The sequence below is a fragment of the Elaeis guineensis genome, chromosome 10 (genome assembly GCF_000442705.2).
Source record: "Elaeis guineensis isolate ETL-2024a chromosome 10, EG11, whole genome shotgun sequence".
Lineage (NCBI taxonomy): Eukaryota > Viridiplantae > Streptophyta > Magnoliopsida > Arecales > Arecaceae > Elaeis > Elaeis guineensis.
In genome coordinates this window covers 38,949,687-38,975,342 of record NC_026002.2, presented here as the reverse complement: position 1 = coordinate 38,975,342, position 25,656 = coordinate 38,949,687, and the positions used below count along the sequence as shown (strand labels likewise).

Genomic DNA, 25,656 nt, shown 5'->3' with positions numbered 1-25,656 from the left:
TCAGCCCGAGCATGTCTGGGTTTAATCGTTGGTCAGTCTATTTTGTGGACCTCAGCCCTTGTCGAGGTATTTTGTACTGGACCAACCAACATTTTGTAAAAATCTTTCTTTAATGAATACAGTAGTTTTCTTCCATCAAAATGTCTCAAGTTATGGAGCAAGTCATGAGGGTTGGCTAATTTGAGTAACTGAGTTCGGTTTCTGACCTTCGCTAGACGTAGCCAATCATAGGTAGTTCTTCATCAATATTCATTCTTTAGGTCACCTCTGGGCTGTGAAGAATAGCTATGGTACTTCAGTAGGTGAAAGATCAGTCTCAAGAATATTCCATGCAGATTACATAGTTCATAGAAAAATAAAAAACACGCAAGGGATCACAAAGGCGAGCTACATTTTTCCTCAATAATGATCGAGGAGCGCTTGTATGGACTAAGAAGACGCATATAGCTCCGGCCCTAGTCGAGGAGCACGTGATGGAGATCTGTATGGAGATGTATACCGCTCCTCTGTCATGGCCGAAGAGTGTGCATTGGAGATCTGCATAGAGATGCATACCGCTCTTTGGTTGTGGCTGAGGAGCGCACGTTGGAGAACCACATGGAGATGCATATCGCTCCTTGACCGTACATGGTCGAGGAGCGTGCAATGAAGATCCACATGGGGATGCATGCCACTTCTCAACCGTGGTCGAAGAGCACGCATTGGAGAACCACATAGAGATGCATACTGCTCAGCTCATCTGTGGACAAGGAGCACGCGTTGGAGAACAGCATAGAGATGTGTACCACTCCTCGATCGTGACTGATGAGCATGTGATGAAGATCTGTATGGAGATGCATACCGTTCTTCGATCATGATCGAAGAGTGCGCATTGGAGAATCGCATGGACATGCATACTACTCCTCGACCATGAACGAGGAGTACACATTGGAGAATCGCATGAAGATGCATTTTGCTCAACTCATCCGTGGATAAGGAGCGTGTGTTGGAGAACCATATGAAGATGCATACCACTCCTCGATCGTGGCCGAGGAGCACATGTTGGAGAATTGCATAAAGATGTGTATGCTCCTCGACTGTGGTCGAGGAGCATGCGATGGAGATCCACGTGGAGATGCATTTCGCTCCTCGACCATGGTCAAAAAGTACGTGATGGAGATCCATATAGAGATGTGTACCGCTCCTCGACCATGAATGAGGAGCACACATTGGAGAATCGTATGGAGACGCATTCCGTTCAGCTCATCCGTAGATGAGGAGCACGCATTGGAGAACCGCATGGAGATGCATACCACTCTTCGATTGTTATCGAGGAGTGCACATTGGAGATCTATATGGAGATGCATACCGCTCCTCGATCATGGTCAAAGAGCATGCGATGGAGATCCATATGGAGATGCATATCGCTCCTCAATCATGGTCGAGGAGTATATATTGGAGAATTGCATAGAGATACGCATAGCTCCTCGACTATGGACGAAGAGCACGCATTGAAAATCGCATGGAGATGCATTCCGCTTAGCTCGTCCGTGGATGAAAAGCGCATATTGGAGAACCGTATGGAGATGCATACCACTCCTCGATCATGATTAAGGAGCGTATAATGGAGATCTGCATGGAGACGTGTATCGCTTTTCGATCGTGGTCAAGGAGCATGCGTTGGAGAACCACATGGAGAATCATTATGCTCCTCAATCGTGGCCAAAGAGCATACTTTGGAGAATAAAGGGGGCATTAAGATTTGCAAAATAAAAATTTTTATTGCTTATTTAATGAGAATTATAAATTAAGAATAATAAATGCATAATTTATCAGGGTTTCAAGTTTGGAGAATTGAAGCTCTATCGAATCGGTGAAGTCAACACACCCCTGATTGCGCCACTTCATTGACACAGTATAACATTTCTTCTATTTGGCTTGATTCAGAAGGGGTATGATCGATCTACCCCCCAGAGATGGTATAGATGGCCCCTACAATTGGTTGATCTCTATGGGGTTCTTCTTGTCACGGAGGATCGCCCCATGGGTTCTCTTGGATTTGTTGTTCATCGACGTAGCAATGAAGATGTCCACGTCGGATGTCAGATGAGCACCTCTATCTCCTCCCTGAGCTGCAAGTATTTCTCTATATCATATCCATGGTCCCAGTGGTACCTACAATATTTCATCGAATTTCTTGCCGGCATCGGGGTGAGCATCCTCTTCGACAAGGGGAGCTCCTCTTGTCGCTCTATCTCCATTAAAATTTGGTCTCGAAAAGTATTCAACAGAGTGAAGTAGTGGAATCTCTATGGAGGAGTTCAAGATCGGTGTGGCGCCATGGGGGATCTAGGTCGGTTTCTCCGAGGTGGGGTTTGAGAATGGCAAGACCTTGGTTCCACACATCGATGCTGCACTCATCGATAATTTTTCTTCTCCTATCCGATGTTTGGCTATGATCCACCATCGACGTTCTCCCCCTATCAATCCCAAACTTCTTCCACTTAAGCATACCTCTCTGCCGCTCCAACATTTCGATGAAGTCCTTCGGATAGTTTAAGTTGAGCGAGAAGATGAGATCGTTCTAAAGAAGCCCTACCTTCAGTGCGATCATTACCATGGACTGATTTAAATTTCAAACTTTCAGCTTTGCGGTGTTGAAGCAGTTGATATAGTCCCAAAGTGGCTCATTCTCTCTTTGCTTGATGCTGACAAGAAAATTTGAGTTACAATGCTGTCGACAACTGCTGATGAAGTATGCAACGAACAACCGACTCAATTAATAGAAGGAGTCCACAGAGTTCGGCTATCAATTTGAATACCAATGATGAGCTATCTTCCTCAAAGTTGAAGGAAAAGCTTGGGAGAGAAGATTGTTATTAGCTCCTTGCAAGAGCATGAGAGATTGAAAGTTCTCTAGGTGGTCCACTGGATTGGCGGTTTTGTCGTAGGGCTCCACCTGAGGCATCTTGAGCTGAGGTGGCAGGGGTTCATTCATAATCTTTTGAGTGAATGGTGGGTCGACGTTGAACTCCAGATCATCATCTGACTACGTCGATGTCTGTAGTGCATTGATCCATTATTGCATCTCTTGGAACCTTCTTTTCAAATCGTCCTCTCTGGTTGGACAGTGCCAAAGAGAGATGTGACCCAGGTTGAATCCCTTTTCGAGATCGAGATAGGTGATCGTCTAGGTCTGTGGCGGAATGGGCTACCCAGGTGGCTATGATGACTAGCTCCCACCCTTGGGCTACGGGGAGGTCGGTCTAGTGATCTTTCTTTGGCTAACTGTGGATTCTCAGGGATAGGATGAGGTTCACTGTTTTGCTGCATCCCTTTCACCGTGGTCGAAAGCACTTGTACCTGTTGGATGAGGTTATTGTATTAGTTGTAAGAGATCACTAATGCTGCTGGGGGGTTCTCCTGGATCGGTGGTGGTGGTGTATTGGTCGGCAGGATGTTGTTGATCTGCCTGTCATTGGAGCATTGCGATGCATTTGATGCACCCCTTCATGTCCTCATGGTGACTGGTGGTAAGCTCTCTCCTCTTGAAATAGAACTTTGTAATCAATTGAGGCCCCTTCCTCTAGCGTCCTCATGGTGACTGAGGTCAGCTGCTGAGGTAGATGTGGCTAATGTAGAACCACTATCAGAGCTTTACTCAAACACCTGCAAAGAAGTCCTCACTAGGGTATTCTCCAATGAAGACCCTCAAATGCTCAAGTTAGGAGATAGAAGATAATGAGAGGAGATAGCAGGCAATTGAGTGCTTACCTTGAGGGTTTCGGAGCTTCTTTATTTATAGAAAAGGAATTGGAATCGTATCTATCTCGGAGTCTTGATAATCTTTTAGATTTATCGCACAGATTGATTCGGATAAGATATTCTTTTTTATGGAAGACTCAATCGTGGAAGAGTTTCATTCTATTTGAACTTTCCTAATTTGAGAGAAAAATCTGATGAGGAGCTTAGCTCGGCCATGGATGAGCTATAATAGATCATCTGGGGCTGAGGTTGTAGAGTCCGCAGAGTAGATGTTGACTTTTAGTTATCTGAGATTGGTCGGCAATGTGTGAGCTATGGTAGGTCATCCAAGGACAAGATAAACCAGAATTAGACTGAGGAGTAGGAACTACTGCCAATCCGATAGGTCATGTTTGGCGATCTTCATATCTACTATATATCCATAATCTAATAAATATCAATCTCCCATAGTTCTATTAGAGGCGAGGATATGGCAACCGAGGATGAGGTACAGGTCTATAATAAATCCTATCTAGGAAATATGTTGAGGTGATGAGTTGGAGTTCGAAACTCCATTATCTAAAAGCCACCTCTTTATACTCTTCTCATCGAGGATCCTCAGTTGCTCCACTCGTGCACACAATATATGGGCATTATTTTCTCCATTAAATCCATTGATACACACAAGCTATAAGCCAAATCACATATATCTCCCATATACTTTGTGTTTTGTGTGTTTAATTTATAAATTTTTGTATCTTTCTTGTTATAGTATTACAACCACTAAGTTTGAACATATGGCATGATTTCTTAGTGGACTAATGCCTATCAACCCTTTTAAAAATGACCTTGCATAAAATGTAAATCAAAACATTTTCCTAGTAATACAAAAATTAAATGTGTAATAAGTAATTAATTTGTTAGTAACATATTTCTAGGATCTAGGAAGAGCCTTCTACCACAAAGTTACCTAGAATAACCTAAACATGCAAGATTGGTCATATAATCAATAACATCAACTAAATCATGTATAGCTTACCCTCCACCCCATTAAAAAAATGCTAAAATAGAATAAAAAAAAGAAGGAGATAAAGTGGAAAAAAAAACTATGTATAAGTTTTAGTATCTTTGACTATGTTGTAATGCTCGTGAATCTATGAGATATACTCAATCATATAAAATTTAGATTCTTAGATGGTGGGAGGGGTACCACATAGTCCGTCGGAGACTCATAGGCTTTTTTTCTAGCATCAATATTACAATCAAGGGCTTGCGGCCTGGATGGATCGATCTTCGCTCCAACTATGGCATGGAATCTGATGGCTTTGTCGTTAAAAAAATGCATCATAAGGGAGAGAAGGTCCTATCTCATATAAGCCAGAGTCTATCTTGACTTACAATCAATGTGGGACTAATTCAGCCCTCCTTGCTACACCATAATATTATTAATTATTACTCTCACATATGACATTAATCAGTAATCACAGCTAAAGTGCTATCACTATTTGATTTTCTGAAAAAACCCAACTGTCGATAATTTAACCATGTTACCATGACCATCAAGTCATATCTTGGTCTCAAAACATGGATCATAACAAGGTGAGATTATGCAAAGAATTCAAACTCACTAAATGAATTGTCACTCAACTATATTATTTTTTTGCATTAATGGAATATAAAATATCACTGAATATGGTATTAAACTCAAGGAAAAGTCTACGGTAAGTCCATTCGTAGTCTATGGTAAGACTATGGTGATTGGCGCGCATGGAGCCCCCCACACCTCCCCCACGTGTGATCCAATCACCGTGCACAGTGATTGGATGGTTACGTAATTTTATCTAAACTATTCAAATACCCCTAGGATTTATCCATTTTTATTTTTTTAGCATTTTAACGTACGTGCGATGATATGGCAGATGATAATGATCAGGCTGTCATCGTCTGCCACGTCGTCGCGCGTACGTAATGCTAAGAAAATAAGAATGGATAAATCTTAGAAGTATTTGAACAGTTTAGATAAACATCACATAATCATCCAATCTCCGCATATGGTGATTAAAACACGTGCGGATGGGAGGGGGGTGGGGGGGAAAAAAAAGGGGAGGGGGGGCTCTGTGCATGCCAATCACCGTCGGAGGGGGTGGGATCCTCCGTGCACGCCAATCACTGTTCGCATATGCAAACGAGCTTATTGTAGGCTTTCTTTTAAACCTAATAGCTATTATCGTTGGGAGCCATCCCAGTGGGCTCCACAATAACTCCTTTATCACTTCGGTATATTTATTGCTTCTCCAGAACTACAAGCTCCTATTTTACCTTCCATTGTTCCTTTAGGTTTTTTCTTTCAAAAAATTCCAACTTAAAAGAAAAACAAAAGAAAACAAGCCTATGTCAAAACTCAGTTAAAGGAATGGTAATCAAAGATTCAACTTTTTTCTGACCGAAAAAAAAAAATTTAACTTTTTGTCAACCAATTGCACTATGTAACAACATTTCAGGTATATCAAAGGTGGATGGGCTAACAATGGTACAAATAAAGATGGAACCACTTTATAAGGAATAAAGAGTACGATGGTTTTGAGGTAGGGGACATGAATTATTTTATTTACTTGTAGAAAAAATTGGACGGCCTTAACATCCGTCAGGATGGTCAAGCTGCCTTATAAAGCGCTAGACTCTAACCTTCTATTTGGTACGAAGACTGGATTGAAGGATATATAATGGAGGAGGAAGGATGGATAGAAGAAATGATGGATGGATTTTCTATCTATCCTCTCATATGTTTGATAAAAGATGGAAAGACGGGTGGAAATGATTTCCTCCTCTGTTTGGTATAAGAAAAATGAGAAGAAAGATGGATGATATTTTTATAATATTTTATAAAACTATCTTTTGATAAAAATATTATTATTATCAATTTATAGTACTTATTTATACTAAAGAAGTAAAAAATTTATAAGCTCATAATCTTTATAATCTTTAATTATATTAAAAATTATATAAATATTTAATTTAATACATGATTTCATAAATTAATTATTAATAAATTAATTATATAAATAATTAACTAATTTATAATTTAATTTAAATAGTTAATTAATATTATACAAATAGTTAATTAAGAAATAATAAATATAAATAGAGAAATAGAAGATAATCTAATTATTTAATTATAATTATAAAAATTATATATTAAAAATAAGTAATAACTAATAAAATTTAATATTATATAATTAATAATATATATAAAAATATATAAAAATAATATTAATAAAAAAATAAAGAAATATTATATTTTTATCAAAAAATTAATGAGAGATAATTTTGTCAATATTAAAGTCCATCCTTCAATACTCCATCTATCCTTCCTTCATCCTCCTAATTTGGAAGAATGCAGAAATAGTGGATCAGAGTGGATAGACAATCTATCTTTTTTATAACTTTTTGAATCAAACAGTGGATGGAGATCATCCATCCTTACAATTCCATCCATCCATTCTTTCATAACTCCAACCAAACACAGCATAAATTTTGGTCCAAGTGACATAAACTGCTTCTCATTTTTTTATTTTTTATTTTTTGTAATGACAATGGAAGTTAGATGAGAAAAGCTTTTAACTTTGAAAAATGCATTTCTATATTTAACATTTTTTTCTTTTTCTTTTTTTTTCTTCTTTAAAATGGAAGCTAGGTGATGGAAAAACTTTCAATTTTCTCACAATCTATATTTCTATATTTTATATTTTCCCTTTTCTTAAAGCTTTTATTTTTGCAAGATCTATTTCCCTGCATTTAACATTATTTTTCTTTTATTTTATCGTAAAATGAGAATTAGATGAGGGGAACTTTCAATTTTTGACATTCAATTTTCTTTGTGAAAATTAAATGAGAGAAGAGCTTCGCAAATATCTTTGTCTATATTTAACATTTCTTATTTACTTTTTAATGAGAATTACTTCTAACATTTTTCCTTTTCTTGTAAAATAGAATTAGATGAGGAAAAGCATTTAGTTTTGTGAAGTCTATTTCTTTGTATCTAATTTTCCTTTGTTTTCTTGACGGTAATTAGATGACGAAAAACCCCTCTATACACCAACATTGATAGATGTGTGACAAAATCTCTTGCACTACTAAATATTTATATTTTTGATGATCTCAATCTCTCATCATCCATTCTTAATTTATTTCAAAAAAATAGAAATTATTTGTTAACTATAATCAATGTTGGTGACAAAAATAATTGCATTTTTGGGTGACGAAAAAGGGTTTCATCAAAAATACATATTTTAGTGATGAAAATTGTTGAATAATTTCATCACTAAAAATATAGTGTCAAATTTTGACGCTTCTAACATATTGAGGTAAACTATTTTATGATAATCTTTATTATATTATGACAAAACTTTACTATTACTAACAATTTATAAATTTTGTGAACTCTTGCATCACTAAATTTCATATATTTCATTTATGTGAATTTCTTCTTACTTATTCTTGGTTCCTTTCAAAAAAATGAAAATTATATATAAATATTGTTTGGTGATCAAAAAATTGCATCATGAATTATTGCAATATCAGGAAAAAAAATAAGCTTGTTTCCAAACTACCTCTAGTGATTTTTTTTGGTGATTAAAATTATTTTTTTGTCACTACTGCCCATTGAGGTTGCTTTTTTTTTTTCTTCTTCTTTTCTTTTGATGATCTTTGTGTAACAACAAAATTTCATTATGAAATTTGTTGTAGTGCTGAGCTTTTACTTTTCTATTGGTAAATTTCCTTTTTCTTATTCTTGTCTCCTTTCAAAAATAAAAGTTATCGGTAATTACTATTTGGTGACAAAAGAATTGCATTCACAATGATTTCAGAATATTTTCATGTATTTTTTCAATAATTATTTATTTATCTTAGGTTTGCAGATGAGTTAGGTCAGATTGAGCCTTGAGCCAATCTGTTTTCATCATCAAGTCTTGATTTTGGATCTGGATCCAGCATATTGCCAAATCAAGTTACATAGGATATAATATAAAAAACTATATGTGATGAAAATTTGATCTGAGAGCATATTAAATCTGATTTAAAATAACAACTATTATTAAAGCATAAGTTTTGTTGCTGTTAGGCTCCAGAGGAAAGGTCGGTGCTGATCCGAGCTGGAGAATTGAAGGTTGAGCTGATTTGAATTGCAAACAAAATCTGTCAAAAAAGTTCTAAAACTATAGGGTGCCCTCCAGTTTAGGATCCTCCGATGTTTAAATCAGTCAGAGCCTTGAGAATAAGTGGTGGAAATAGAGAAGTAGAAAGCAAGAAGTGAGAATTTAAAAGTAGAAAAAGTGGAGAGAACTCTAATTTTTCAGTAAAAAAATCGGTAGAATTTTGTCTCTGTGAATTTTAGCTTACCTCCTGGAGAGTACCATGTCTCTCTTTATATAGAGGAAGCTTGTTTAAGTCTTAAGAAAAATTTGTTAGGCTGTTTGAGATCTATTAGGCCGTTATACATCTGTTAGGCTGTTAGCTTCTGTTAGCGATCTGTTAGGACATTAGGTTGTTGTAACAGAATTGCCAATTGTACAGAGATCGTGAGGCGACTGCTTTAGTGATAAATGAGCTAGAATACAACTGAAAGACAGTTATTGCTGAGCTGGATGACAGCTATCAAATAACTATCTGTAGATACGGTGGTACATCGATAACAGACCGATGTGAAACAGCCGATCTCAGTAACTATTTGGATTGAGTGTTATGCCTTTGGTGTCAAGTTGGCTAACAATTGAAGTAAGGTGACAGAGATCGAAAATAAACCGAGGTGAGCATCAAGCTTGTAAGCAGTTCTAGATTAAACCAATTAGCAGATAATACTGAAGAGGCAGGTCGGTCTTGGGCTGATGTAACCTGAGAAAATATTTATCTTGGATAACAATTTGATGTTATGTGTTCAGATAATGATGAGGTCAGATAATATACACCAACAAATTTCATGATTCAAGATAAGTAGAAAAATATCGCACGACTCGTGCTCACTACTCAATGAATTGAGAAAGAATATATGTGTGTACATTTGAACTAATCAATCAGGGCATAGTTAATAATATATTCATTTGAACCCTATCAATCAACTTTGATTAAAGCACACTCTCGAGGGAGGAGTAAAGGAAAAGGCTATTTAGTATAAGTTTGGTTTCAAGAAAAAGACTATCGAAAATGAAAACGAAAATCAAGTCTTTTCCATGCAAATGGAAAAGTTATCTAGAAAATTAGTTATAAGCTTTTCCAATTTACTAATTTTCCAATGAAATAGACAAACATAAAACTAGATTTCGGGGGGAAAAAATGGGGGTTTCTAAGCAGTTTTACGGCATCCAAACATTCCCTTGAAAGGTAAAAGAAAAGATGGGTGATTTTGTGCGCACATGATGGTGGAGTGGAGGCACAGGCTATTCAATAAGGGCAAATTAGTGGAGCCAGCTGGAGCCTTGGAGGTATAAGGATGGATGGTAATAAATCTTCTTTGATCTATAGGAATTTTCTATAATCTACCCATGTAGCAAGATATGTGTGTTAATATATATATATATATATATATATATATATATATATATAGACACACACACACTTAAATTCAACTACCCCAAAGAATTGGATGCATGTATGAACTGCACAACTTTTCAAAACTCGCCATGTACCTTGACGCAAGTTTTTACGATTAGGATTTTAGGAAATTTTCACTTGACACAAAATGGGTATCATCGACCAATGCTATTCTTTATTTTTTTAAATATATCAATAGAAAGATATATGGCACCAACGAGCTGCTTATCAATGTATGTTAATGCCTTCGAAGTAGGGATGGTTGGAAGGTATATTATGGATGATGAGTTGTCCACTAACTATACTAGTAGTTGTTAGCGAAAGTATACAATTTAGTTTTTTATTTTGATAAAAAATTATATAATTTAGTTACGAACCTTACATCTGCACATTTTTATGTACAACTTAATTTGAGATACGGTAAAGATTTGGTAACATATGTCTCATGTAAAAAAATCAAAATCTTCGACAATTTGTCTCAGCCAGACAAATATGAAGGTTATTCAATTATATGTGCAAATTGTTTTGGCAAGATTTGATGTCTGATAGAAAAAAATATAAATATTTTTGTAACATTAAATAAGAAAGATAATTTTGGTGAAGAATTAGCTACTTATTATTTGTCAATAAATAGTCTCAATATAATGGCAATTTTATGTAGGAGCTATGCATCAAGTATATAACAAAAAATAATAGTCAAGTGCACAACCGCCTATTACTATTGGATCTAATGAGAGTGAAATATACGTAGGCTAATCAATGTTATCAAGAATGGAGCTATCTAATCATTACATCAAGATTTGTTCTTACCAATTGTACAAGAAGTTAAATTTTTCCATATCACCATGTTATTGTTGTAAAAATGTACATTCCACATGACATTTGTAGTTTGTAAACCACCCAAGTTGATCATGGGGTTCAAATGAAAATCTTTTACTCCCTTCATCAAAACTAAAACCGTTCAACTTTGGTTCCCATCTTAACTCTGGCACGCTTTCATTTCCCTCCCGACAGTTCCACCTCAATCTCCTTGTCGTAGATACAAAATCCAACGGTAGAAGATGGGCCTTGAGTGACACATATGTCAGCTTCGCTAGGACCGAAGTCTGAACAGCATTGAATTTTAGATAACTTTTTCTGCATGTGTACGTGGCCATTGCCCATTAGCTAAAAACGACATGAACGGATCCGAAAAGCAATTTTTAGATGCAATCTCAGCCGTTGGATTAGCCGCCGTTCCCGCGTTGTGCAACATAAATTACCCGGCGTGCCAATTCCGCGGATTTTAAAAGACCCGCCGCCCCTCCCGCCAACCCGAAAATCCCAATTTATACCTCTCTCTCTCTTTCTCTCTCTCTCTCACCCCCCCTCCCTCCCTCCCTCCATCCGCCATAGTTCGTCCTTTTCAAAAGGTACGCTTTCGTTCATAGTATTCTGATTCGAAGCTTTCCAAGGTATCAGAAAAGAAATTGATTCGACCTGTCGGGGCCGTGGGATTTTGAGGTTGCAAAAAGTTAAGTTAGGGTTTAGGTTTTATGCTGAGAAATCGATGATTAAGGTTGTTTTTTGGGGATCAAGATCGGACTTTTTACTCCAGGGTCATGTGAGTCTTGTTTGCTGGATTTATTGATTAGATTTTTTACCAGAAATGTTGCGTTGATCAGGTTGTTGGTTTTTTTAAAAGATTTAGATCGATTTGAGATTAAAAAAAGAATTCCTTTTGAACTTATTCTAGGGTTTCTGATGCAAAAAAAAAAAAAAAAAAAATCATCGTTTTTCCGAGGTTGCTGCGCTTTATTTGCTTTCTGAGATCAAAGATTTGTTTTTTCTTATGCTACGGTTTTTCTTGCGAACAGACGCGACTATCGCGGGTTCATTTGGCTGATTTGATGCGAAGATTCGGAGATTAGACTTTCAATCTGGTTCTTTTTTTTCCTAAGGATTGTAGCGTTCTGGAACAATGAACAGGAGAAGAAAGGAAGGCAAGTTCCAGCCGTAGATATAAGGAGAAACTAGAGCTTAAGAGAAGTTTTCTTCCAGTATTGCATGTGCAAAGAGGAAGTTACCCTTCCAGAAAAATAGCATCATCGAGATTATAGAGATGAAGTCTGAAATGGTAAATGGTGCGACAGACTTTCTGTCTCCCAAAGTCTCCTCCTCGGAGAAAGAAAGTGTTTTAAAAGGTAATGATATGGGGGATGGAAAAATGGGTTCTGGAATTAAGGTGGAGACAGAGAAAAATGGTGTAGTTTTAGTTTCTCGCCAAGCTCCCTTCTTGGAGAGAGGTGGCGATTCAAAAGGTGAAGATGGTGGGCCCCTCAAACTTGGCAACGGAAAAGACTTTGGTCCAGTGACCCCGTTCATGGATAGGGAAATAGTAGAGATTTCATCGTCCTCTGATCAGACTGAGCAGGAGGATGCTGTTCTAGGCTGCCAGACTCCGACAGAAAGCATATTTGATCCATTTGCTCCAGGCCCAGAGGACTTGATGCTTGCACCAAAGAAGAAGATGACGAGGGAAAGTAAAATCCCTCTTCGCCGGCAGCTAAACTTTGACTCCTGCAGCGACTCCATGGAGAATGTAGATGCCAATGCCTCTGAAGATGCTGCCCAGGAAGAACGCCTCTTGGAATTGATCTATAAGTCATTTTTTGATCTGATTGTTTCAAGCGAGGTCAAGGAGATCTCTGCTGAGAGATTGCCAGTTGAATCTAATCCTTCTGAAGGTTCCAAGACACCCACTTTTTTGCCTCTTCTAACGGGTGTTGCAGAGACATGTCCAGCTGCACCTATGAGGCCACATGCTTCAAAGGCAAGGAGGCTGAGTCCAGACATATGTCGAAAGCTGGATTTTGGGGCTAACTTGAATTAAACTGTAGCCTTTCTCATGGAAGCCATAGACGGTGGATGGCAAGAAGGATTTCTTTTGTGGAGTTCGTTTTGCTATTAATGTGAAAACCTTGTTTTGGATACCAGATATTATTTCCTCTTGAAATTAAGTGTCAGATCAGTGTAGTCAGAGTGTTGCCATACCCAGTCCATTGCAGCAGTGCTATGATCAGAGGGGTGTGGTTTCATGGCTGATGCTTTCGATATATCTGCTTTGGAGTATTAACATTTAACATAATCTGTGTTTAACCAGGAGTAACATGTCCATGATTGTATCCATAGCATTGATATTGCTGACTTTAACCAGGATTTGAGGTCATAGATGTTGTGTAATGTGTAGCTGAAATTATAATTGTCTTTTGCTTTCCCCTATGAAACATCCAAAAATGTTACAACTCTTCTTGGTGTTTATGGGTATATCTTTATGTTTATGGTCTGTCCTTTCTAAATTATGCCTTTAGTTTTGAAATTTATAGCAGAATATAAGATCTTGTCGTAATATGATGATCATCTCTTGTCATCATTACCTGCTTTTATTATTCTTTATTATTGGTCGGGCTTTAATTAAATGTTATTTTGTCACTCTTGATTGCCATGAATCTACTCTACACACCTGTAGGTGGAAAGCTGTGCAGGAGTAATGTCTGCTAGGTATCTGTTTACAGCTTTTTCAAGATGAGTAATTTAAGGGTTATCATATTGAGGCTGCTGACATGCTAATGAGGGCAGCTAGTGATTTTTAAGCCACGTGCAGAAATTTTTAAGCCATGTGTTTGAAGCACTTTGCTGTCCCTGTTTTAGTTCTAGAAGATGGTCTATCGATTGCTTGCATAGAAACATGTGCAACCATTGCATAATGATCGGTGAGCTTCTTGGTATCAAGCTTTATGTGGGAGATGCTCACGATATTTCAAAACTTGAGTTATCCTGCTGCATCAATCAACATATCAATGTGAGGTTGAAGTTGATTCTTGGGTGGCATCCTCTGGTGTATACCTTGTGAATTCGCACAATTTAGCTAAGGAATTTGATCATTGAATATAATACTGTTTATATGGATTCTTTATGTTGTTTTCTGGTTTCCTTTTATATGTATTTAGATATGGTCTTGTATGAATGCTTTGTTGATTTTGGAGAGAACTTGAAAACTCAAAATTTCCTCCATCTATTTTCCAACCTAACCTCTAGCATTCATGATGTTTAGTCCCATATTGGAAAAAGAAAAAATGGGAAAAGGCTTTATTCTGAAGTCTTTTTTTTTTTGGGCCTATGAACATGGGCATGGCCCGACCCGACTTGGCTCGCATGCATGCAATCGCGCTGTGCCTACGTCTGCGGCATGGCAGGGTCTACATTTATCTCTTCTTGATTTATTTTTTAAATTATTCTCCATTAAATTTTTGAACGTTTTGTGTTGCCCATTACTTTAGTTATTTTGTTCTCAATTGATAAGCACGAGATTTGTTAAGTTGTTTTTGTCGGTTTTGCCTAATCGAGGTTTGTTAAGCTGTTTCTGTTCGTTTTGCATAATCAAGATTTGTTAAGCTGCTTCCGCCTATCTCGATTGGTTATGAGATTATTGTTTGACTAGCTAATCCGTGGGCCTATAAAATGGCCCTATGGTGGAGGGGTTTCACGGCAGAAAAAAAATACTACCTCCGCCTCTCTTTCAATCTCAATTTTTTTTCTTCATCTTTTGATCTTTACATCTGTTGTTGGATAAAAGCACTCTATCATTCTTTCTACGGCTGTACCTGCAGGGAAGGTCTCCGGTTGTATCTTAGAATGGAGTTCTCAAGTTTGATCCTGCACGAGGGTCGGGAATCACTAGGACAGTGCACTGCATGTCTCCGGTTTGTAAGCTTCAGATGGATTTACATTTGATTTGATATTAATTTTATATTTGCATTTGTTTGTTAGTTTAAATTAGAATGCAATCGGCTCTTGTGGGAAATGAGATTCCTAACAATCTAAGGCAATTGACCCATTCCCATTGTAGTTTAATTGCTAATAAATATCTTGGTATAAAAAAATTATTTGATCTTAAATAATCAGTTATTTCATCTGCTATAACTAGTGTTTACCTTTTTGTCAATAGCATATGATCAGTTCAGTTCTGTATTAAAATTTATTTAAATTATTGTTTATCAGTTTTGTCCTACATTTAAATTTCTATTCAGCATTTAAACTTTTGTTTATCAATTCTGTTCTGCCTCAAAATTTATTTAGATTTCTGTTTATCAAGTTTGTTCTGCATTAAAATTTCTGTTTATCAATTTTGTTCTATATTAAAATTTATTTTTGTTTATTAATTCTGTTCTGCTTTAAAATTTATTTCTTATTGTCAAAATAAAAATTTACATATAAATTAGTGATATAGAATCACTAAAATATTCAGATATGTATTTTGCAGCCTTTTCTCTTATAGCCTTGTTCCTTAGATTTATTTCTATGGGTTTTGAAGATTCATCCAGTCTCAAATTTGATAGATTCAAATTTCAATGAAAAAGGTTTTCTTAGATGGCAAGAACAATTAGAAGTGTGGTTGATATCCTTAGGTTTGCTGTCTCCTCTAGGGAAATCACTACCAATGGAATCATCCTCCTCTAGCAAAGATTCTAAATTCTTTGAAGAGATAGATTATCACTGTAGGTTTAGAATTCTAAGTTGTCTATTTGATGAATTGTATGAAATTTATAGGAAATATAAGACCTTTAAAGATCTTTGGCAAGTTTTAGAAGAAACCGACATCCGAGATAATGAGGGGGCTATAAGGTTTACTATTTCTGACTTTCATAGTTTTAAAATGGTAGACAATATATCTATCAATGATCAAATTCATCAATTTTAAAACCTAGCCTAAGAGATTCATAGAGGGGGATTTATTTTGGATGAAAACTATCAGGTATCTTGCTTGATAGACAAGCTTTCACTTTCTCGGTCTCAATTTGCCCGTGAGCTTAGAAGATCACAGACTTTCCTTAATCTTAGGATTGTTCTTCAATCTATTAGGGTAGAAGATCAGTTTGAAATTAGAGATATTTAGAAAAATGAAGAAAATCACCTTCAAATTAAGGTTAATCTAATTGAATCTCAAAATCCAAATCCAGGTCCTATAGGTCAAACTTATAGAGGTCAAAACCCAAATTTTAAAGCCAAAGGAAAGAAGTTTAAAGGAAAGGGTAATGCTAGGTTTCAAAATCAAAAGTCTAAGTCTAACAATCAATCCCAAAAGTCCAAGGAACAAAGTAATGAGAGGTTCTGCTTTGTCTGTAGTCGAGACAACAATCTTATATCCAAATGTTTTTATCGGAAAAAGGAGAAGATTTTCTATAAAAAGAAGAATATGAAAAATCAAAATCAACCTAAATCTTAGGTCAATATGATAAAAGGAGAACCATCTTCTTTTAGGTCAGTCTCTTTTACTCCATATGCCAATTTAACCTACTTAGATTCAGAGTGGTGGTTAGATATTGGAGCCAACATCCATGTATGTTCTGATAGGTCTTGTTTTTCATCATATCAGGGATCAAGTGGAGGAAGTGTAATCCTGGGTGATGGGATAGCTGTCAAAGTTCTTGGGAGTGGAACTGTTAACCTGAAGTTTATTTCAAGAAAGACTTTAACTCTTCGAAATGTGCAGCATATACTCACCATAAGAAGAAATCTATTAAGTGGTTCTTTACTTATTTAGTTAGGTTTTAAAGTTGTTCTGGAGTCTAATAAAGTTGTAATTTCGAAGGGAGATGTTTATGTTGGAAAGGACTTTGTGTTCAAAGGGTTGTTCAAATTAAATGTATTCTCTTCTTCAAATATTAATAAAAGTTCAGTTTGTTCTTCTTCATCCTTTATGCTAAATTCTTAATCATATGGAACATGGCATGGAAGATTAGGACATGTCAATCTTAAATCAATCAAAAGAATGTTTTGTCTTAATTTGATTTCAAAATTCAATATTGATCAAAATTCAAAATGTGAAATTTGTATTTAGGCCAAATATCCTAGAAAATCATTCAAGCCTATAGCTTTTAGAGATACTCAAATTTTCGAACTTATTTATAGTGATGTCTATGATTCTAATAGAGGACCAACCCATGGAGATAGTCGTTATTTTGTAATTTTTATTGATGACTTCTCCAAGTTTTGCTATACATATCTTTCAAAGACCAAGGATGGAGTATTAAATAAGTTTAAAGTTTATAAAGCAGAAGCTGAAAATCAATTTGAAAAAAGAATTAAAATCTTAAGGTATGATCGAGGAGGTGAATATACTTCAAACGAATTGATCCTATTCTATGAAAAAAATGAGATAATTCATGAAGTCACTGCATCTTATTCTCCTCAATCTAATGCGTGGCTGAGCGAAAGAATCGAACTTTACCTTGACATAGTCAATGCCATGATTATAAGTTTTGGTGTACTTCAAAACTTCTGAGGAGAGGCTCTTCTATCAGCTTGCTATATTCTAAATAGAGTTCTTCCTAAAAACAGAGAAAAGACATCCTTTAAACTTTGGAAAGGACATTCTCTTAGGCTTAATTACTTCCGAGTTTGGTGGTTCTTGGCTAAAGTTGGAATTCCTGAACCAAAGATAATTAAGATAGGACCTAAAATCGTTGATAGTATTTTTATTGGTTATTATTTAAATAGTAATATCTATAGGTTTTTTGTTATCAACTTTGAACTACCTTCAATATCAAACAATATTATTATTGAATCTAGGGATGTAATTTTTTTCGAAAATATCTTTTTTTTTAAAACTCGAATTTCTAGATCAATCACTGATCAATCATTTTCTTCAGATTTACCACCATCATCATCTATTCCTACTCTAGTAGAATCAACTACTGAATCTGAGCTTAGGAGAAGCAAGAGAACTAGGGTTGAAAAATACTTTGGGGATGGCTTCTTTACCTTTTTAATAGAAGATACCCTTATCTCTTTTTAAAAAGCCATGAGCTCTCCTGATGCCTCATTTTGGAAGGAGACTATTAACAGTGAAATCGAATCTATTATTGGAAACAACATTTGGATTCTCACTGATTTACCTTTTAGAAACAAACCTTTAGGATGTAAGTGGATCTTCAAAAAGAAAATGAGGACGAATGGTACAATTGAAAAATACAAAGCAAGGCTTGTTGCTCAAGGTTTTGGACAAAAAGTCGATGTTGATTTTTTCGATACTTTTTGTCTGTAGCTCACATTACTACCATTCGAGTTCTACTTGCCTTAGCTTCTATCTATAAACTTGTTGTCCATCAAATGGATGTTAAGGCTGCCTTTCTGCATGGAGATCTTGAAGAAGAGATTTACATGCATCAGTCTGAAGGTTTTTTTGAGTCAGGCTAGGAGTATAAAGTTTGTACACTTGTTCCATCCCGCTATATGGATTAAATCAAGCTCCTAAGTAATGGCATGAAAAGTTTGATCAAATAATCTTTTTTTATGGATTTTAAATCAATGAATCGAATAATTGTCTTTATTATAAACAATTTGATGATCGATTCATTCTTATTTATCTTTATGTCGATGATATTTTGATTTTTGCTCCTGATATTGACTTAATCAATAACATCAAGAATTTTTTATCATATCATTTTGATATGAAAGATCTAGGTGAAGTTGATACAATTCTTGGTATGAAAATTATTCGTACTTTTGATTCAATCGGTCTATCTCAATCTCACTGTACTCAAATGGTTATTCATACATTTGGATATTCTGATTCTACTTCTGTATCTACTTCTTATGATCCATCCATCTCTTAAAGAATACAGAAAAATCTGTGAACCAAAAAAATATGCTCTAATTATGGTTCATTAATGTATCTTTCTAATCGGACGAAACCTCATATTGCTTATGCTATTTCTAGACTTAGCATATATATTAGTAATCTTAGTCTAGTTCATTAGACTGTTTTAGAGAGAGTATTTCGATATTTTAAAGATACTATAGATTATTTTTTATATTTTGTAAGTTATCCAGATCTACTTGAGGGTTATAGTGATTCAAATTGGATTTCCGACACATTAGATGTTAAATCTACTTCTGGCTATGTGTTTCTTCTAGGAAGAAAGTGCTGTCTTTTGGCAATCTTCCAAACAAATAATTTTCGCTAAAAGTATTATGGAAGCTGAATTTGTTGCCCTTGATTCTATCTATTCTGAAGCTGAATGGCTAAAAGAACTTTTATCTGAGATTCCTTTAGTATCTTCTTATATTCCTTCAATATCAGTTTATTGTGATTTAAAAGCTGCAATAGATTTTTGTAAAAAGAAATTTGTGAATACTAAAATAAATAGACATATTAAATTATGACAAAAGTTTGTAAAAAGAAAGGAGAAACTTTAAATAATTTCTTTGAATTATATTGCAACTAACTTTAATATGGTAGATTACCTTACTAAAAGCTTAAATAGGACTAAGATCCTAGAGTCATCAAGGAGGATGGGGCTTAGCCTATAAAGGACCTTCCAATAATGGGAACCCAACCTCTGTGATAGGAGATCTCTTGAAAGAAGTTTAATATAATAATAACAAGCTGATTGGTTGGTTAGTGAGCAAATGTGATTTATGTGATATAGGAGTCATAGACTCCAATCCATCTCTATAGTGATTAGTGCTTCTATGTAGTGGTTAGGAAGAATTTATCTCTGAATGAGACCCAAGAGGCATTCCTCGAGATATGACACCACATATTCTCAGAGGGGCTCTATGTGAGAGTATCTGTACTTGGCTGCGGTTAGAGACATAAGTAATCTTTAGAAACTCTCATGAAATAATCAAAATACCTGTACATGGCCATTAATGTGCAAACCTGCGATATGAGATTTTGTATTGTGTGTATAATAGTAAAAATCTAAGTCAAAAGAATGCAGTTCAAGATCTGGTTCACTCCGCTTCTTTCAGGTTAATACTATTAACACTAAGTGAAGTTAAGTCATTGAAAGACATTTCACCTATTGCACAATATTTATATCTAGTAGAAAATTATCTACATTATTAATTAATTTTAAAAATTGAGTTTTAAGGAGGATTGTTGGTTTTGGAGGAAACTTGAAAACTCAAAATTTCCTCCATTTATTTTCCAACCTAACCTCTAGCATTCACGATGTTTAGTCCCATATTGGAAAAAGAAAAAATGTAAAAGGGATTTATTTTGAAGTCTTTTTTCTTGGGCCTATTAACATTCACGCACGGCCCGGCACGGCTCGCACGTGCATGATTGCACTGTGCTCGTGTTTGCGGCGTGGCAAGGCTTGCATTTTATCTCTCCTTGATTTATTTTTTAATTTATTCTCTGTTAAATTTTTGAACGTTTTGTTTTGCTCACTGATGTTAGTTATTTTGTTCCCAATCGATAAGCATGAAATTTATTAAGTTGTTTCTGTTGGTTTTGCCTAACCGAGATTTGTTAAACCGTTTCCGTCCATTTTGCGTAACCAAGATTTGTTAAGTTGTTTCCGCCTATTTCGATTGGTTATGAGATTATCGTTCGATTAGCTAGTTTGTAGGACTATAAAATGGCTCTGTGGCGGACGGGTTTCACAGCAGAAAAAAAAATTGCCTCCACCTCTCTTTCGATCTCAATTTTCCTTTTTCATCTTCTGATCTTTATATTTACTGCAGGGTAGAAGTTCTGTCATCCTTTTTACAGTCATGTCTGCAAGGAAGGTCTCCGGTTGTATCTTGGGGTGGAGTTCTCAAGTCTGATCCAGCACGAGGGTTGGGAATCGCTTGAGGATAGTGCACTGCATGCCTCCGGTCTGTAAGCCTTAGATTGATTTATATTTTATTTGATATTAATTTTATATTTGCATCTGTTTGTTAGTTTAAATTAGATTGCAATTGGATCTTGTGGGAAACAAGATTCCTAACATGCTTCAATTGCAAATTTACTGGCCTTCGATTTCTGATTATGATTGAATGTTTTTGGGAGCATGACATGCATAATATAAATACCAAAAGCCAGTTCGTAATTGGAATTTCCTTTAGGCATTTGTACTGATTTGAAAATGAATCTTAGAGAGGCTAAACATAATCATTAAATGGATCAATGGTGTTTCTGGGAGAAGCTGGCAGCCCTGTTATGGGTTTTGAAATGTAAGTCGTCACTTCCATGAGTTTCATATGACTAAAGTTGGGGCTGCAGTGTGGAGCTCGGGTTTGAATTTTGCCAAAAGATGCCAATATGCCATTTGACTTGGTTGGGGAGCAGGCCGAAGTCAAGCATAGTGAAGTGGATTTCAGCTCCATCTTCCAGCTTCTCCTGATGAAAAATATCCGAAGATATTCGAACAGTGATGTAATGATCTGTGTTGTGGTTTTGGGCATATATGGGAGTTGGAACTGGTAGACTTATCATGATGCTGTACCTTATATATGCGAATTGTGATGATCTTCTGCAAGCCACTATATTATTCTTTTGAAGATTTGGATCAGAAAGCTTTGGTGAGTATACATGGATACATTTGAACATGAAAGTACACATACATGCATATGAATAATTGTTCAGATGTTTTTAAATCCGGAGACTGTAAATTTATGTTTAGTTTGACTTCTTGTTTCTATATTGAATCATTAGAGTTGAACAGGAGCACAAAAATGATCGTGAATTTCTGACTTTTTATCAAATATAGAGACTAGGAAGTAAAATAGTACATGGAGAACAGGTGCTAGTTAACTATTTGCTGCGATTAATTGTTTTGAAAGCAGAAAATAAAGATATACAGATGATTAGAGAAGAGCTAAGGAAATCAAGACAAAATGCTTGTGCGTGCATGCGCGTGTGTATTTGTATTGGGTTGTTGCTTAATTATTCTTCATCCATCTTCCTGTTGAAATCAAAAATATGTTAATTATGTTACTGGTTGTTGAATTTTGATTCCCACACCATTATGATAGTATAGATATCCTTGCTTTAGTGAATTACACTAGGAATATTTGCTCATTGTTGTTAATGTTTCACTTTGTTGTACTAGTCTTCCTCGTTCTGATTTGCCTGTGTTTGACTTATTGATCTCATTTCTTTGTAGTTTGTACTAATATGTTTGTGCTATTTATTTGGACTTCAGAAGTCTTTCAATTCTTTACTGAAATTAGGAATAGTATAAATATAAGATAATTTGATGTATTATATTTATGTATGTATTGTTTCCTGAATGATATATTGATTTAGTGAATGTTAGATCTGTGTTAGTTACCAAACTGACTTTAAAAGTGAAAATCTATTTAAATCAATGTTAGCAGTATTGGAATTGGCACATGTGCTGGCATGCCGGTGGTATGGTATGGTATTGTGCAGTGTGGTTCCAGTGTGTACTGACAAAGGAAGACTGGGGGGGGGGGGGGGAGAATACTGTTCCAGCAACATGGAGGAGAGGTGTTGAAAGCCCTCTCTCTCCATTGTGCCGCCCTCTCCCTCTCTTTCTTCCTCTCCCTCTCATCTTCTCTTTTTCTCTCTTTCCTTATCCCTCTCGCACTTTCTCGATTTGAAGGTTGTAACCATCTTAGCCAGCCTTCAGTATGGCTCAGCATGTCCCGAACCAAATGGTTTGGGATGGTACTGCTGGCCTTAATTTAAATATTCAGACTGCTTAAATAGTGCATAAATGAATTTTGGAAGGCTAACACTAAGTGAATTGGAGATATTTTGGTCTGATGGTTGGCCAGCATTGGGATTACTGCTGGACCTTTAAAATATAGCACTGTGATGATGTTCTGTGTTTTGCCAAAAATTTTCTCCACCTAAGCAAGGAATGGTCGAGAAATACCTTTTTATGGTAGATTAATATCTTTTAGATTAAATGCCGTGGAAGCTCCTTTATCTTGCTATTAATGTGATCAAACCCTCATGTTCTTTTTGCCTATTTTGTTTTTGGCTCAAGTTTCTTCTTTTTGCCTCAATGGATGTTTTTTCGTTCTTTCTTCTTCTCCTTTTTTTTTTTTTTTGTATTTCCAGTTTTGGCTTCAATAGTCTCTTGAAATGGATCATGAAAACTGAGGGACTTCTATTATTCAAGACTGATAAGCAAATATCAAGTGAAAGGAAGGAGCTCAGCTTCTGTCAGAGTATAAATATCAATGTTTAGTAAAACAGAACTTAATCAGGTAGAAAAAAAGTATCTGCAATTCAGAACAAATGGGTATCCATCTGTTCCTTTTCTTTTCTTGTCTGTTTTTCTGCTGCAAATGATCCTACAAAATCCACCTTTCTGTTGCAAAATTTTTTCTTTATGCATTTGTTGTCAGGATATTATATTTCAGAACCTGAATTTTCAAAACATGGTTAAATATTACCGGTTTGGTGATGCTTTTGATATTGTATTCGGACGGACTACTTGCTTGATTAACCTACAATTTGCCTTTGCTTCAAAAGACAAATATCATGTCAGCTATCTTTTTGGTTGTCTTAGAAGTTTGATCCATATGCCAAAGAAATGTATTTGATATAGAATCTTGACTTGTTTAATGGGAATTATCTCACTTTATTGCTTCATGCTTGGCAGCAGACTTGCAGTAGTCCCTATACAATGCATAGTTTCCATCTAGATTATCATCTCTGCCTCTCTATTTCAAATTTGTTTTTGGCTTGGATGTGAACTGCTGATGCTTCTGATGCTTTTATTGCTGGCAATCTTTAACAAGATCCTAATTAGGGTGGTCAGTTTTTATGCCTGGAAGTATGCTAAATGTTCATTGCATGATGTAGATAGGATGCAAGTATTGGTTTTTTCCCCCTACCTGATTTAGTCAACAATTGATGCTTTTTTGCTTTTTGTGTGAGAAATGAGAACATGTCTTCTGGACTGCAACTTGTTGGATGATAATTGTGTTGCAGTTTGCTCATTCAACTCTTGGTGTTGCACATTTTACAGTTCATCTGAATTCCTGCCTTTATCTACGTACTCTAAATTTAAGTTTATTTGATGCCTTTGTGAAATTTAATATTTTTGGATGTCACTGTTAAGAATGAGTTGGCTACAAAATTAATGCTCAAGTGGGTTTGTGGCACATGTTTGGTTCTGGTTTTGAAGGATATAATTTAGGGGCCTTTTGCTCTATAGCTGAGATGTAAAAAAGTTCATGATCGCCTGATGATTTTGATCACTTTGCAATTGCCTTTTGATATTCTTTCATTTCATCCAAGCACTGTTTGATTCATGCTGATACTATGTGAACTGTTCAACTCATTTTTGGCCCCATTTGGAGCTGGTACACTGACAATACTTCATCTGGTCTTTTCGACAAAGTTATATTCGTGCAGATTTTAGTTGAACAATTATTGCAAAGTGATCGCCATCAGTGATGCACTGGGATTTTCTTCTGACTGGAGTTGGGCATATATACTTATGAAAATGCTTTTTATTTATGTGGCAATTTGCTATCATATTCTGCAGAACATGGAGTTTCAAAGATGAGGGTCCAAAAGTAGTGCATCTTTTGATGAATACTGCTCAACTCTCATATCTATTGCTTTAACTGTTTTGGAAATGGATAATATATGGTTTGCCAAGGAAAGAAATTATTTATACATTCTGCTTGTAAGGCCACAACTGAGTATGTATGAGTAACCGCATTTGTATCAATTATTACACATCAGTGTGACTAAATTATCTGGGTAGCGCGTAGATTTGAACTCATTTTATTGTTTGAAAGTCGAAACCTATTTGGCTTTGATAGTGGAACAACCCCAAAATTTGCTGTACTGGAACAAGAATGGGCCAACGGCCAAGGGAGTTAAATTTCTCAGGAGATAATGATATAGTGCTAGAGGTGTATAGAAGAACACAACAATTTAGGGTTGAAATATGTTAAAGAACGTTTTCCTAGAAGCAATATTTGCTTTCTCTTTTTGAGATTGTTATGGGATTAATGCAAATAGTTTTAGTGGATATGACAAGCTTTAAAAATTTCTGCACTAAGCAAATAGTGAAGAAATTTTATTAGGAAAGCAAGAAAACACTTATCTTTTAAGGATGAAGTTTGGACAAGAGTTGTAAGAAAAAATAAAAGTAAAGGTTTTGATCTTTAGTTTTTCGATTTTGAAATATATTTATAGTTTTTGATAGTTACAAATTTTGAAAAAATAACTGATATTGATACAACTGATATTTTTTCAAGACACCTGTCCATAAAACAAGCCACTAAAACTTTCATGCAGTTAAACACAAATTCAAAAAATCTAAATTTCATATATTTTATATTTGAACAATTTTTAATAATTTTTTACTAGTTCAAACATAAAATAAAAAAAAGATCAAATTATGTTTATGCATAAAGTAATGTATCTTTCGATTGGAACATTACTTTAGTATAATGTTACAGAATGAAATTGAAATCTCATATATTTTAAGCTTTGATATGTTATTTCTTGTGAAAACATTGGTGACACTATACACATAAACATCATATTTTTATTTTACCAGTACTCTTAGGGCCATGTGCTACCCGCAA

General features: G+C 35.5%; 1 protein-coding gene and 1 long non-coding RNA gene across 2 annotated transcripts; both read left to right on the top strand.

Moving 5' to 3' along the window:
* The first annotated feature begins 11,631 nt into the window (after positions 1–11,631).
* LOC140852127 (uncharacterized) lies at positions 11,632–24,944 on the top strand. Its single transcript, XR_012135055.1, has 4 exons — positions 11,632–11,723; positions 14,961–15,053; positions 20,830–20,964; positions 24,453–24,944. It is a non-coding gene; the product is annotated as an uncharacterized lncRNA (long non-coding RNA).
* Positions 11,711–14,951, top strand: LOC105052334 (unknown protein 1). Its single transcript, XM_073245048.1, is given in 3 exon segments — positions 11,711–11,914; positions 12,168–12,387; positions 12,389–14,951. Coding segments are annotated over 2 exon segments (825 nt in total). The 5' UTR covers positions 11,711–11,914; positions 12,168–12,357; the 3' UTR covers positions 13,184–14,951.
* Positions 24,945–25,656: the final 712 nt, after the last annotated feature.